Genomic DNA, 16,570 nt, shown 5'->3' on the forward strand with positions numbered 1-16,570 from the left:
CTACAACAATAGAAGAACACCTTCTGCTGTGGCACTGTAGCATTTCTGCTGTAGTGTTTCCCACATTAAGAAACTGTCCTTGATGTAGCAATAGGTTGGCTTTCATCATGTTCAAGTGCATCCCCTAACGTTCTGAAGATCCCAATTGCTGCACAAGGCTGTAAAGGCGGGTACAAGGAGTGAACTGACAATCTCCTCAGAACGTGGTTTGAGCAGTGATTTGAGACTGTCGTTTTCTTCACACAGCTGCCTCCCCATGCACTCCACCAAAAAAAAGGAGTAGCACCCCTTTGTAGGCGATTCTCTGGGATCCATATCTGCAGAGGCAATTAAGGGGAGGACCAAGCCTTTAACTAGATAGCAGTGCTTCACAGCATAAAGATCTTATCTAGCAAGGATTGTGTTCAAGTTACCTGAACCTTTGACGTAGAAAATCTACACGCAATCACTTCTGACTCATCTTTGCAGTACCTTCCTCTACAGCTTGCCTCCCGTCAGTTATTACAGCCTTTCACACCTAATAAAAATGTTACCAGTCATTTGTTCCTATATTAGTATTAGTTTTCCATATAGTGTGGTACTGTGGTCCTCTGTAAGATACTGTGCTCATCCAGACAGTCAGCCCTGAAGGACTGTTGTTATGAAGCACTGACCTATTTAACCAGACAGACAGTTCTGAGCTGTGGAATGAGAGGCACAAAGAATGTGTCCTAATAAGTATTTTATGTAATTTGTCAGCACTGAATCAAAATGTCACCTTTAGTTCTGTACTGTGTGTCATTTTCCAGTCACAAACATCCATTCATTGGGCTAATAATTTGATATGTACAGATTAAAAAGAAGGTAAGATTGAAAAATGAAATATTGGATACTTTCTAGATAAAAGCTTCTTGCTCCACTGTAAGGCATTCTTCCCTGCATGCTTTTATTCAGTGCAGAGTAAATGCTAATCGAAGTGCACATTTTAAATTGTGAGCCATGCACTGGAGAGTTCCATGGGGCAAGGAAGGGAAGGTTTTTCTTCCAGGCTGCATAGCCACTTCACAGCTGCTGTCACTGTTTCCACCCTTGTTCCTTCCCACAAAAAGCAGAAGGTGCAGTGGATGCGTGTAGTCACATACCGACTGGGTCTGCCTCATTTTACTTCCAGCCCACAAATGATTCTCACTTGTTCCCAGTGCTTTCCTATGGTATAGCACAAACTCAGCTTAAGATTGCCAAGTGTATATAGATATCTACTTGTGTTCTTGCCATTCTTTGCATCTGTAGGACTTGTACCTCTCACACTGCAACCAGAGCACACTGTGGCTGCAGGAACGGGGTGGGCAGGAATTGTCCCAAATTGTTCTTTTAAAGCAGGGGTGGCCAACCCTTGGGTTATGAACTCTTCCCCCCCCTTAAAGTCCAGCTTGTGAAACCTCCCCCATGGCTCGTGAAGCCACCCCAGTGCTCCTAGAAACGGTCCCTAGCCTCTGGTTCCCTGTGCTCACCGGGGCAGGGGAGCCGTCCTGTGCGGTGATTCAAAATGGCGCCGATGGGAGCCTGATATGGCCAAAAAGTCTTATATTTTCTTTTAAAGGGGCAGTGTCCCCTTTTTTTTTCTCAACAAAAATTGCTCAAAAAAAATTCTGCTGCAGCTCTTTGCATTTTTTCCGCCACTGTTTCGGCTCTCTTCATTTAATCGGTTGGCCACCCCTGTTATAAAGGGAAATGTAAAAGGTGCGCTTAGCAAATTAAGGGAATGCATGTGAGGAGGAGGACAGGGGAATTTTCACAGCCATACTTCTATAAAGACAACAATGTTTTATGTTACTAGACAACTGTTTTGTCAAAATGTTTTTACTTCCCCATTTTAAGTCCTCTAAAGATCAGTAGGAGATGAACAAAAGTAAAGGAACATGGTCTTTTGGGGTATGTCTACGCAGCAGTTATTTTGGGATACCAGAAGTATCCCTGAAATAGCTACCCTGCATCTTTTGAACACATCCGCTATTTTGAAATATAGTAGACATGCTATTTCGCCATCCTGTAAACCTCATTCTACGAGGAATAAGGGATGGTTCAAAATAGTGCTTTATTTCAACATTTGATGCTGTGTAGACAGCGCCAAATGATGAAATAAGCTATTTTGAAATAGATTCAAAATAAGCTATGCAATTTGCATACTGCAAATTGCAAATTTTATTTTGAGTTTCAGGTGCTGTGTAGACACGGCCTTCGAAATCTAGTCAAATTCAAAAAATCATTATTTTCCTAATGTTCTCTTCATGTATTTTCCTGATGTTCTGTGACTCAGATACACAAACAAAAAGACATTATACTAACAGTCCACTCCTATTTTTTCACATGTGAGAAGTGTTACTGTGGGAAAAATGAATCTGCCCATTACAAAAAGCTATTATAATCGGCAGTGCTGGTAGTACCATTTGTTATTAAGGTGGCCTGATACTTCCCTTTATAAGATGCTATTTTAAGTTGCTTATAGCTGGGTATTTGATTTAGGGTTTGTTTGTTTGTTGCCAAAACAGTTCATAGTTGAGAATGAGGTTAAGGAAAAATACGTCATTTTGCCCAGGCTAAAAAAATCTGTGACTCGTTCTCTGTAAAGCTTTAGCTTCTCCACACGTAGGAGCAGAGGCTTGAAATCTGTCCAGAGGATGGGTGTTTATGGCAGGGATGTGCTTTTTGCTATCCTCATGAAAATCCACAAAGTTATGTCTTTGAAAAAAATCACATATTAAGTAGAGACTTGGCAGAGCTTCTCAGTTCAGTTCCCTTAAGTTTCTATCCATGCCTGGAGCCAAGCAGGACTTTCCATGCAATAGCAATTTCTGACTGCTCTGGGCCATATTAGGTCTGAGTCCTGGCAGTGAAACTGAGAGCAGGAAGCCTGTGTTTCTTGTGCTTTCAATGACCCCCACCTTGCTAGAGTCAGCGTGCTAGAGGAGAAACCTTCCTGATTCAAATGTATAGGGGAGAAGAGCTGGATCTTGGGAGAATGAACAGTAGAAGTAGATTGAGAGAGTGAGCCTGGGGAAACAGGAAGAGGATTGGAGTCTGGAGGAGTGGGGAAGAGGTGACTGGAAATTGGGAAGGTTGGGGCTATCTTCCAGTTCTAGTATTCTATGATTCTATCTGAGTCTGGGACTTAGAACTAGAGAGAGAAATGGGGCTGCATGGACTGGCAGCCAGTAGGTGTAGGGAGATTAGATAAAGAGTCTGGGGAGTAGAGACAGGGATTGGCTAGGCAAAGACAATAAGGCTTTGTCTACTCTACCAAGTTTTGTCACCAAAACCTGCCTTTCCATAACAAAACAGGGGGAGATTACACATTGCAATGTGGCTTTTGTCACAAAAAATGCCCAGTTTCAGTGACAAAAAACTTCCAATCCATAAGACATAATTTTTTTCTGTTTCCACTCCATTTATTGCTGACAAAACATGCAGAGCAGACACCACAAGGTGCTTTTACATCTTTGTTGCCCTCCAGGAAATATTCCACCAATGCCATGCTGCCTTTCTGCTGAGCAGTTTGAACTCCACAGTCCTGCAGCCAGGTAAATCAGCAATCCACCTCTTCCCCTTGCGAGGCCCAAGAATTTTAAATTCCCTTGCCTGCTGGCTGGCTCAGCATGGAGTGGTCCCATGGCATCTTCCCAGGTGATCATGGCTGGCTATTGCTCCAAATGCTCTCCTACTTGGACATCACAGAGCTGTTGGATCTGATCAGTGTATAGGAAGAGGAGTCTGTTCAGTCCCAGCTGCAAGCAACCCTTAGGAATTGGAACAGATTTCTCAAGGCTTGTGTGAAAAGGGCTGTGATCAGGACATGCTGCAATGCAGAATGAAGATAAAGGAGCTGAGGCAGGTGTACCATAAGGCCAGGAGGCCAAACTGTTGCTCCGATGCTGTACCTAAGACCTGCTGTTTCTGTAATGAGCTGGACACTATCCTTGGTGATGACCCCCACCTCCACCGTCAAGAGGCATGAAGGCAGTGCACAGAAGATCTATCCCGGAGGATGAAGTTATAAATGAAGAGGTTGAGCTTGACAAAGATGTGGGGCTCCCAGCCCGGTCACCAGGTCGGGTGGGCAGGCAGGAACTGAGGTGCATAGCCTGAGGTGCATAGCCATTCACAGCAACTGCTTTCCAGGGAGCAGGAGACGAGATGTAGGGTAAGTGGCTATAGCTTGGGGAGTGCAGAGATGGGAGTACAGTATTGAAAAGTGAGAGTGTGGCTGTATTTCTATGAATTGGACATTGCCCTGTGTAGCTAATCAGTATGGCCAAGAAGGAACACACCAAGATCTCAATGGAATCTGATACTCTAGAAAGTTTCCTGGAGGTACTTCTTAATCCCCTGCTGCAGGTTCCATGGTAGTACAGCTGTGTTCCTTCCTTCATTGTAGGACATTGTCCATGCCACTTTGCAACCTCTTGTGCGGGGACCAAAGTGGGCTGTATACAGATGAGGGCAGAAGCTGCAGGCATTCAGAAGCTGAGTCCTGGTTTCTTTCCTTACCCTCAGCAGTGAGATGTCTGCTAGAACAATACTTTCCTATAGAGAAGTGTGGGATGATTTTAGAATGAGTTCCCTGTAAAGTTGCACGACAAGTGCAGACTGTATTTTCTTTTGTCCGTATGCACACTCCCTACCTCCTCAATCCCAACACTCCCCAAGCTTGGGCGGCTTGCAGAGATGTGCGCCTGGCAAGAGTCAGTGAGAAAGTGATTGGTATGTTGCAAAAGGTGTTGCAAGTGAAATGTTTCATGCCAAGCTGGAATTTAAAAATCTCTCTTTTGTGCATTGTGCTTTGCAGTAAAGACCTTGAAGTTCAAGGCACGCGCTCGAGCACAACTGCTCTGGCAGCTAAGAAAGAAACCAAGACGCAGCAGAGAGTATATGCTTAGGGAGGTGATCCAACACTCCTCCACAGAGGCAAGGAGATGAGGAGCACTGAGAAGCCAAAGGAAGGACAGAAGAGAGATTCAAGCATTTGCTCAGGATGCCAATGAGTTGTCATGGAGGAGCAGACAGAGCTGATCAAATTGCAGAGTCAGGAGATGGAGGACTGACCTTTACTACATCACATGCACAATTATTTGTCCAGCAACCCCTTTTCTATGCCCACACATTCCTTTTCACTTTCTGGGACTCCTCAGTTTCCCCTTTACTCCACCCCCTCTCAACTTTGACAATGATAGCTGGAGCTACAGACAGTTGTGAGGTTTTGCCCTTTTCAAGCCGTTCCCTTACCAGCAAACATGTGCTTTGGTGTGTTTCACTGTTCTTTACCTTGATCAGTAAAAGCAAAGTTTTATAATGGTACAGTGTTTTTTTTTATTTTGTGTTACACACACACACACACACACACACACACACACACACACACACACACACACACACACACAGAGAAATCACTTCAGTCCCTGGTACAGGCTGTTCAGGCATTTTCTTGCATGGATGTGTGTTACGGGGGATGTTACAAGGGCTACAACAGGGAAGCAACTCCCAAAAAGAGATATATGTTAGTGCCCTTTTATTGTCAAAGTGCTTCCTCAAAGCCTTTCTGATGTTAATAGCAGCTCTCCCAACTCCTCCTGTCTGAATTCAGGCAGCAATTGCCACACGCTTTTCTATGGTGAAGGCAACTCTCATTCTGCCCAGGGTCCAGTTCAGCACTCAGCTCCAGTAAAGGTGCTTTATATGTCCTAATGTTCTGACCTGCCACTCTTCATTCCACACCTGCATGACAATGCAATCCCACCAGCCCGTGCTGGTTTCCTTAGTCCCAGAGCGACTGTACAGCGACTGTACAGCTGCTCTGAGAATGCCAAAAGCACTACTAAGTTGCTGTTGTCCGTATCACACAGAAAGTTGTGCGCCCACAAGTCTTCCTCTGTCAGTAACTTTACGATTAATTGCTGTACCATGTGTGATGTCACACAGAGCATAGGAGAGAAGTGAGAGTTCCATCCTTTTCACTGCAGATGCTGGAGTACACAGCATTTGGAAAAATGACACAAAAGGAAGCTGAAAACCACTGGAGGGCTGGGACACAAAGCAGTGTCTAATGGGACATTTTACACAGTCCCAAGATGCACTGCACTCCATCCCGCGTTCTCACCCACCTAGCAACAGACGGTGTCACCAAGTGCATTGCGCATACTGATACCCACAATGCATTGCACATACTGTCAATGATAGAGCTCCCAATGTGGACACAATCTGTCAACAGAGCAAGCGTGAACATGTTTGGCAACTTTGCTTTTGTCAGTTTTTTGCATGTTGACATTAGCTTTGTTGACAAACCTTTGTAGTGTAGACAAACCCTAAGACTGGGAACCATAGAGGGAGGAGGAGGGAAGACAGATCTGAAGAAAAGCCAGGGTATAGGGGTGTCAGCTGGGATTTGCTGGGCACAGAGATTTGACAAGGAGTGTAAGAGTGGTGGACAAGAAACCTGGGAAGCAAAAGAGGGACCCAGTAGTGTTGACTGGAGGTTGGGAAGGGGAGAGACAGATTGAACAAAGAGTCAGGAGGCGGGAATTGGAAATGGTTGGGCAGGAGACTGGTACTGCGGGGTGGGGTAGGGAAGAGAAATGTTTGTCTTCTTTCATTTACCATATTTCTACATGTTAATTGTAATTGTAATTAGTAAATCTAGTAGAGTGTCCTGATTTTCAAGTTGACAAATGTTACTTTGAATTCTTTGGGATATTTGAGATAAATGCTCCAGTCACTTAGCAAGTATTTTGCATTTTGTTTTAAAATTTATGGTAACTTGATTCTCCTTTCTAGTTTTTCTCATCTGAATGAAAGGGCAAAATTGTTAATCTCATTTCTATTATTATGTTATTTATTGGCTTTGTACAATTCTTGTTGTTTTTAAAAGAACACTGTAAAGTAGCATAGCACCAACCTGTGGTGACAACAGATGGCATGATAGAATAGCAAAATGAGAGAAGATGGAGGAAAAGTAGTAAATGAAATATATATTTTGATTTTGATAAAGCATTTGATACAAAGTCTCAGTCTTAAACTTATCCTAAATCCACTTGTGTATGAACATTCTCAAGTGGCTAGGATAGGAACTGAAGGACCATAAGCAAAAGGTCATAATAAATAGCCAAGTAGGAAGTTGAAGGGAAGGGTGGAATTTGTAGTGGGATACTGCTGAGATCTGTATTAAGTCAAGTCTGACCCCAGTATGATATAAGCTAATAGGACTCCACAGGGTGTAAATGCAAAGGTCACTCACACAGATCCAGCTGCAGGACTGAGGACTTGTCAGGGAGAAGGAAAAAGAATCCATTAAAGAAACAGTTCTCTAAACTCATAGGAGCTATAAAGACCAATTGGGAAAAAGTCATACAAAAGGAAAGTAGAGGCAAGGCTAGAAGATAATACTAAGGTTCAACTTGGGGAGAAAAAAATAAACCTAATACATTTGGAGTGTGTTTAGACTACAGGGTTTTTTCGAAAAATGTAGCCTTTTTTCAAAAAAACTTCTCCTGCATCTAGACTGCTGCCACGTTCTTTCGAAAGTAAATTAAAAAAGCGGCAGTTTTTTCGACTGCGGAAAACCTCATTTTTATGAGGAAGAACGTCTTTTTTCAAAAGTGCTCTTCTGAAAAAAGGCGCTATGTAATGCAAACTGTGCTTTTTTGAAAGAGCATCCAGACTGCCCGGGTGCTCTCTTTTGAAAAAGCGGCTTGCTTTTTCTAATGTTCTGGTTGTAGTCTAGATGCTCTTTTTCGAAAGAGGCTTTTTTTGAAAGTATCTTTCGAAAAAGCCTCTTTTGAAAGAGGCTTGCAATCTAGACGTAGCCTTGTAGGGTAATTATGCAAAACAGAAGATATTCACAGCGTGCAGGCAGCAGGAACTTAGAAAATGAAGATTTGGGAGTGACTGCCAAGCAGATGTGTTAGTGGTAAGATGGTAGCAGAAAGGTCAGTGCACACTTGGTTTTTATTCCCAGAGGCATCATGCCTCAGGACAGGAAAGTAATACTCCATCTTTATAGCATTTGTGTATGTTGCATCTGGAATATTATGTTCAGTTTCAGGCACTTCCTTGCCAGAAAAACATTGACTTTGTGGAATTCAGAGAACAATAGCAACAATCATCGGGAGACTAGAAATATTGACTTATAGATAAATAGCGAAACAGTTTAGCTAAGCAATCACCAAGTAACACCATGATAACAATCTGTAAACATTTGCAGAGGACTAACACCAAGTAGGATGAGATATTATCCTGCAGAGTTAATGAGGAATATAAATAAGAGTAATGTGATGAAGTTAGAAATGGGACAATTTAAATTAATAACAAAATTCCTGACAGTGAGATCTCTGTCTGTGAAGTAATCTCCTAATGGAAGTGATGGGAGCCACATTTGCTTATAATATGTAAACCTGAACTGAACAAAATACTGTGAACTATAAGGGTGATGGACTAGCAGTGGCACTGAAAAAGATAAATATTGTTTTCCTTGTGTTGGCAGTATGTCCTTATCTATGCTACAGGAAATACCTTGAATACTGCAAATATTGAATAGTTACCTAATCGTAATTACACACCCAAGTCAAGTATTTTCAGTATCACCTGTGTAGGTGGCTTAAAAGAAGTTGGAGTAGGATAAACTCTGACTTTTATATGAGACTGAATCCTGCCATTTGATATGCAATATTTGTTCATATTTTGAAAACACTATTACTGTGCTCACACGTGTATGTGCAGCAGGGGGTTTTCCTAGGCATGTAAAGATACACTTTATATTCAGAGGAAGCCAGGTTTGAGACCTAAAATAGTTATCCCCAGATGCTGGGAAATGTGTTGTTATTTGCAAACATAATTTTGTTTGTAAATGCCTCATCTTATCATTAAGAAATGAAATAAATCACTAGCCACTGTTCATGTACCAAGTGATGTAAAAATCTTTGTGCTTGAGTGCACAAATAAACTAACAAATCCTATTGCCAAGGTTTGCTGGCAGCATTATTGAAGTAATCAGTGGTGCTGCTGAGCAAGAGAGAGGAAGTTACCAAACAAAAAGATGCATGTTAAGTTCAGCTCAGTTGTTGGGCCAGGAGTGGAATGAATGCCAAGTTGTAAAAGAACATTTTTGATCGGGAATGTAATTTTTAAAATGATGTTGTATCATACCAAGAACAGAGAGCAAAATTGAACTATATAATAATACAGTATGTCTTGAGATTATTACATGGGGGAAAATATATCTCACCATTCCCCAAAATTGCTGGTCTGGCCCCTGCTTATCTGTCCCCACCCATCCACTGGGATCCTGTCTCCCTCGAATGGTGAGTTTTCCTTCTCTTACCCATGCAATGCTTGAATTGTTGACAGCAGGAGTAGAGTTCTCACTGACTCTGCTGTACAAAAACAGATGCCTTGTTCACTGGGCCACAGTACCATTTGGTTCAGCTGCCCCTCTAGCAGAACAGAGGAGTGGCTGGGCCAGAGTTGAGTGGCATTACAACTAGGGATGTAAACAACTAGTCAACTATCCGATAAGCAAATGCTTATCGGATAGTCACATGCTAGTTCACTAGTCGCTCACCCACCCCGCTGCCTCAATCAGAAAGAGGCAGCAAGAGTGGGGGAAGGAGGAGGTGCTTTGAAGTGGCAGCACCACGTGGAGCCTGGGGTCAGCTGGGGACTCCCCTGCTGACTCTAGGCTCCATGCGATGTTGTCACTTTGAAATGCCTGACACCAGGCTCCCCGTGGCATCTCAAAGTGGCAGCACTGCATGAAGCCCAGGTTAGCTGCGGACTCAGAGTCCCTATCTGACCCCGGGTTCCATGGGGCGCTGCCGCTTTGAAACGCCACAGGGAGCACAGGGCTAGAAGGGGATTGATTGAGTCCCCCGCTGGCCATGTGCTCTCCACAGCGCTTTCGCCTTTGAAATGTAGCAACATCCCTGGGGCTGTTGCTACACTTCAAAGGCAGAGGTGCCCTTATCAACTAATCGAATAGTCAATGCAAATTGCATCAACTATTCAATTAGCCAATAAATCGAAATTTTACAAATCTTAATTACAACCCCATGTGCCAGATTGCAACACCACTCCCTGAAATTTGATCCATCTACTCATCTGTCTATATGTATCAGACAGACCACATTGCAGTGACATTGCAACCACACAGTCAAATTGCTGGTTGTGCCAATGGCAGCCGTGCTGATGTAGTATGGAACCTTTGCTTAAAAGCGATTGAGCTGTGGCCTCCTCCCTTCAGCTTCAGGGCCTGTAGAACTTTGAGCAAGGGCTAACGCTCAGGGGGCCGTTAGCATTTGACCAGTTCAGTAGGTTCAGAAGGAAGTTGAGACAGACTCCTCAGAGCCACTGCCTCTGCCATTGTCCCAATAAAAGGTTTAGAAAATTCAACCTATGAGGAAATATTTTTTTGAAAAATGGGCCTGTTTAGTCCTGAGAAGAGAAGACTGAGGTAGGCAGGGAGAATCTGATAACAGTATTCAAGTAAATGAATGACTTTTATGCAAAGATCCATCATCATTTGTTCTCTGTAGGTACTCAAGGAAAGACAAGAAGTACTTGCAGCAAGGTAAATACTAGGAAATGCTTTGTAACTACAAAGATAGTTAAGCACTGGAATAGGCTTTCATGGGACATTGTGGAACATGTTTTTATGAACATATAAATATGTATCAGGAATGGTCTCGATTTACTTGGCCTTGTCTTGGTGCAAAGGGCTGGTCTAGATGACCTCTCAAGGTCCATTCCAGCTTTACAATTCTGTGGTTATAGGAGACTGTTATAATGACAGTATTGTGGGCATTTAATATTGAATGAGTGTTAATGATAAAAAATAAACGATTGTATGTGAAAGGTATTGAAATGATTAATTCTGTATGTGATTCAAAATATAGGCCTGAAAGTAACATGCACAAAATATTCAAAGCAAGGCCATGTTTCTAAAGGCAAAATCTCTGGCAAAGCAACCTGCTATCATTTCTTTAATCTTCAATCCCTGCCTCAGACTGCTGCTTGACATCTCTTTGACCATGCTGATAAGTGGTGGCATGCAGGCTGAAGCACAAGAATACTGTAGTCTTGATATTGCAACATGCATTAAGGTACAATCTATATCCAGTTTGAATCAGCTGCTAGATGGCGTGTAATCAGAATGAATTCTCAGTAAAACTGAACTATACACAGAAGATATGGCACGAAATTAATCTTTAATCTCTTTTAAAATGCATTTCTGAAAGTTAAGGAACTAGTAGCAGAAAGTTCATCCCATCAGGTTTCTGCTAGGCAGATACTTTAATGTGGTAGAAGCTGTAATAACGTCACTGACAGCTTCACACATCTGGACTTTGAGCCTTTCTAGCATGACACGTAATTCATCTTGTAATAAGCCAGCTCTGGGCTCCGCCTTCCAAGAGAGCAACTGTAGTTGTGTGAAATTCTCATAAATGGACTCTCAGATTTGGACTGCAGTTAGTGGAAAGTAAGATGAGACAAGCAGTTGGGTTCTGCTCTGCAAAGTGCCACTTTGCAAATGGAGATTTGATGTTCCATGTTAATAGCATCTGATTGTATCCATATGAAACCTGCTTACGTACCAGATAAATAGTTGTTTTTTCTGGCAGCCATCGCTGCAAACTCAGAATAGATTCTGAAAGTCCAGCTGTGTTTTTTCCTTGTCCATACATCACCACTAATTGTAAAGATATTGCTGGCTGACTGAATACGCAGTTACACTTCTGCCTCCCCAGTGTCTTGAAACTGTGCCCTGAGTTCTGCCTGCACAACTAGAGCCATCCCGACCATAAGATGGTTCAGGGCAACTGCCCTAGAGCCTGCATCTTTGTGGGCCCTGTGGTGGCCACCTCAATTTTCCTGTGAACAGGAGGGACTAGGGGGATTAGGCGAGTCTGGTGTGGAGCAGCAGAAGGGTCGCTCCCTCTCTCTCCTGCACTCACCGTGGTGGCAGTAGCTGGAGCCTGAAGCTGTTGGAGCTGGAAACCTGATCCGCTCTGCTGCACCATCTACTCCTGGCTGGCTGCGCTGCGTTTCATTATGGCAGTGGAAAGCAGAGTGCCCCAGCCCAAAAATGCTCTGCTTCCCACTGTCGCAGAGATCCATGGCGCAGTGTGCTGGGAGAGAGCAGCAGGGTGGTGCTCCACTCTGGCTCCTACTGCTGTGGTGAATACAGGAGTGGGGGAGCACCCCTTGCTTTTGCCTCATGCCAATCCCCTGTAATTCTTCAGCTCGTGTTGCTCAGGGAGGGGGCCAGGTGGCAGGGCAAGCGCAGAGCAAGGGCACGCCTTGGGGAAGGGGTGAAGTGGAGGCGGGATGGAGCACAGGCAGGGTGGGGGCAGGGCATGCAGCAGGGAGATTGCTTTGGGTTCTGCACTTGGGGCACTAGTGGGGAGTTGCCCAAGGCCCACACTCCCCTAGGGATGACCCTGTGCACAACCCATCGATTTTACACAGGTCTAACAAAGGCCATAGCTGGACCAGAGACATCACATAGTTGTTAGCAAGAACCCAAGTTAGCTTGCAGAAACGCTACTTGTATGTAAGGAAATGCTTTCCTGTAACTGATCATTTGTACTTTTGCACATTTCAAGCTGATTGCTCACTAGTCATATGGTAAGTCAGTGTGTTTATCTGTTGCTGCTTTTGTTTTATAGGCTTTCATAGCTCAGTCAAAGCTGGGGGAGGCATACTGCTTTCCAAGCTGTTTGTTCTTAAGTGAAATTACATGTTATTGTATGTAACATTTCATCTTGCTTCTTTTCTTTGTAAAGATGGAACCTGGAATTCAGAACCCCAGAAAGTAGTGAAACTAGGGGTTCTGCCCGTTAGAAGTCTGATCATGATGGAAGACACCATTTGGGCTGCGTGTGGTGGACAAATTTTTATAATCAATATTGAAACCCATGCTGTTGAGGTAAATGCTTTTACAAGTATTATTTCTGTATTGTGCCATGAAACACCATTATTCTAAATAGCAATGGATAGCCTTTACACATTAAAAATTAATTTAGAGAACCTATAAAATCCACAGAGAACTATAAGACAGTGGTTCTCAACCCTTTTTATGCCAAGGACCAGGAAACCCATTCACAAACGTTTGGTGAGCAGGTAACATTTTATTTGCATATTTATTATGCAAATAAAATGTTGCCATCCGCCTAGTCCCAACCCAGCCCCTTGCTCCCCAGTGCCTAACACCCTTTGACTCCCACTCCTATGCCCCATGCCTTTTGATCCTTTAACCTCTGACCCCTACAATCCATGCCAACACTCCCCAACCATGCCCTCACCCATCCCCCCATTTGCCCCCACCCCACCACATGCCCTATAATCCCCAGAGCAGGCTGTCCCCCCTAGGGAGCGTGTCCATTACTGCTGTGTGGACAAGGAGAGTGGCCCTCTTCTTTCATACCTCCGCCCTCCCCAAGCACGTCTTGTGCCCTGCATGAGTGGGGGGGAATGCAGAGCCCCAGCCACTATTATGGGGGGGAGGGGAGGGAGGCACTTTAGCCCCAGCGCTGCTGCTGGCAAAAGCATCTGCGGGAGGCAGGGTAGCCCTGAGGGGAGAAGCGCCAAGCCCTAGGGAGGCGCTTCCTACTCCACCTCCTCCTGCCGCTGCCAGCAAAAGCAGCTGTGTAGGCAGAGCGAGTGGCCGTTGGACGCATGCATGCCTCCCTCCTTCACACTCCTCCCCCCACAAGCACAGAGTGGGGAGGTGGGAAGGAGGCACCTCCTGCCGCTTCCTGAGCTATCACAGCTGCCAGAGCTGAGCTACCAGGAACAGCCAGCTTGAGCTCCTACAGCCACCACAGTCCAGCAGCCCGCAGTTCGCTGCCTGACCAGGCAGTGGCCTGGCAGTTGGGAACCTCTGCGCTAAGAAATGTGAAAGAAATCTAAAAAATGTTGGTTTGAGTTGATTAACTTTGTTGTGGTTTGATTTCACTTTCTCTGTTTAACTTTGTTGTGGTTTGATTTCACTTTCTCTGCTCTGAACTTTTCTTATATTGGCATGTATAGCCAATATAATTTGTGTGGATTTTTGGTCTGTTTTTTTACCCCCTTAAATTGTCACGTGACTTCTGAAAACTAAGGTATTTTGTGTAAGTGCTAGCTTTAAAATCCAGAGCAAAGGGAGCTCACAGAAAGAAGGAAAGATTGCTGGAAATCAGCATGGCTTGTGGACTAATTTGGAGACTAGGGCTCTTAGGGTATGTTTACACAGCAGCATTATTTTGGAATAACTGACATTATTTCAAAATAACAAAATGCACATCTCCACAGCAAGCCATTATTTCAAAATAATACCAAGATGGGGAACTTCTTACCGCAACTGCTGTAACCCTCATTACAAGGAGTAAGGGAAGTCGAAGGAAGGGTGTTCTGCCTTCGACTTCCTGCTGTGTAGAAAGCCCCAAAAGCCAGATTAAGCGATTTAGACTTCAGTTATGCAGTTGATGTAGCTGAAGTTGCATAGCTTAATTCAACTTTTGCCCTGCTCTGTAGACGTGCCCTTCGGGTACCTATGTACAGCAGCGGGGAGGTGTGGTTCCAGGCTTAGTTGGACATATATGTGCTAATGCTGCTCAAGCAAGAGCACTAAAAGTAGTGGTGGAGCTGCAGCTGCACAGGTGGTGGCTCAGACTATCTGCCTGAGCCCTATCCCTTAATGAGATGAGATAAGAAGCTTGGCTTGTTTATCCTAACAAAATGAAGGAGGCGTGAGATGTGCTTGCTCTCTATAAATACATCAGAAGGATAAACTCCAGGGATGGAGAGGAGTTATTTAATTTAAGGGCCAATTTTGGCATAAGAACAAATGGGATATAAATTGGCCATCAATAAATTTAGGTTTGAAATTAGATGAATGTCTAATCATCAGAGGAATGAAGCTCTGGAACTACCTCCCAAGGGCAAAAAATCTAATTTGTTTTATGAGTGAGCTTTTAAGTTTATGGAAGGGATGAGATTGTCTGACTGTAATGGCTCATGGTCCATCCATGACTGTTAATAGCAGATATCTCCAAGGGACAGAGATTGGACCTTAGTTCAAGAGGGCTGAGAGTTACTACAGAGAATACTTTCCTAGGTGTCAGGCTGGGCGATTTTTCCTAGTCTAACCCTGCAGGCGAAGAAAGGCTGCCTGCCTCAGCAACATGGGGCATAGGTCACTTGCTGGTTTGAACTAGGGTAAATTGTGGATTCTCTATGACTTAAAGGCTTACAATTAAGTGTTGAGGACTTCAGTAACTCAGACAAAGGTTAGGGGTTTACTCAGGAGCAGGTGTGTGAGGTTCTGTGGCCTAAAATGTACAGGATATTCAGGCAGGATGATCATAAAGGTCCCTTCTGACCTTAAAATCTTTGAGTTTATGAGACCCACAGGCAAGAGAGCAGACAGCCTATGTGGGCCCTTGCCAAGGTGCTCGGGGCTGGCTCCGCACTTGCAGAAAGGGCGATGTTGGGGGCAGCTAGCTCTCTATGCTGCCTAGACCGTGGTGTGCTCCTCTCCCCCCGTCCTCAGCTGCACAGAGTGCACAGTGCTCTAGCAGAAATTTAAAGGGCTGGAGCTCTGGCCACCGCTGCTGCTGTAGTAGCAGTGGCAGTGGCTGGGAGCCCTGGGCCCCTTGCAATTGCTGGGCTTTGGGACAACTGCGCTCTCTTCAACCCACCCCCTATCCTCAGTCAGTTGGCCTGCCCTCTGGTTACTTACAAGGTTGGTTAGCCTAAGCCACAGTCCTTGCTACTATTGTCTCACTGCTATTAAGCATTGGCTCAAGCAAAGCTACTGGACAGGTGAACCTGACACAATAGTTCTGCTTCTCTGTGGCGAGATGTGGCTTTTTCCCTTGTGGAGACTGCTTCATACATCCATAATCCTCCAGCCTTCTCTCCTCAGCCACTAGTAAAACCTTTCTGTGTCTCATTGCGGCAGACCAGCAGATACAGCAAATATGCTTGGGGAATCTTGGGAGTTTCCATCACAAGGCTGATTGGCCAAGCACCAATGTGAAGTGATCTCTTCAAGTGATCAGTTCAAATTGGCAACAGTAAATGCAGACGTTATCTGCCAAAAAGTCTTTGGACACAGTTTCAGCTTTTTTCACATCCTGAGAGCTGTCATGGGAAAGGAGGGAGTCAGGCAACATGTTCTTCCATATCTTTCTTCCCTTCTCCCTACTGCTTTTTCCTTGTTGCAGGTTTATATCCCCACATACTCTGGGACCCAGCTGTACACTGCCTCAGTAGGCTCATTAACATACTTCTCACAGCCCTTCTTGGGCCAAATTCTTAAGATTTTCATGTAGCCATAATGATATCAGTGATTTTGTGGAGTTGTGACTAGAAGGAGTATTCACTCTAGACTGTTCACTTAGACTAGCTGTTAGACTGCAAATAGCCCAGTCCCAAAGTGCTAATCCTCTGTACAGGTACAGATGCTAGTGCAGGAGCATTTGGCTGAAGAGGAACAACGCTGTCATGCTTCTTGTTAAGTCAGAATAGGGAAAGGAAAACTGGGGTTGAAATTCCAGTGAAA

The 16,570-nt window shown here is 44.3% G+C and overlaps 1 protein-coding gene across 7 annotated transcripts in view; it reads left to right on the top strand.

The window, feature by feature from the left end:
• Positions 1–16,570, top strand: part of ARHGEF10 (Rho guanine nucleotide exchange factor 10) — a 190,385-nt gene that overhangs the window by 124,241 nt on the left and 49,574 nt on the right. For all 7 annotated transcript variants that reach the window (XM_075923594.2, XM_006137773.5, XM_006137774.5 and 4 more), the window contains one exon: positions 12,807–12,949. In XM_075923594.2, coding sequence (XP_075779709.1) covers positions 12,807–12,949 — 143 coding nt within the window. The remainder of the gene's footprint in view (positions 1–12,806; positions 12,950–16,570) is intronic.

Source organism: Pelodiscus sinensis, chromosome 3 (genome assembly GCF_052426305.1).
Source record: "Pelodiscus sinensis isolate ZL-2025 chromosome 3, ASM5242630v1, whole genome shotgun sequence".
Taxonomy (NCBI): domain Eukaryota; kingdom Metazoa; phylum Chordata; order Testudines; family Trionychidae; genus Pelodiscus; species Pelodiscus sinensis.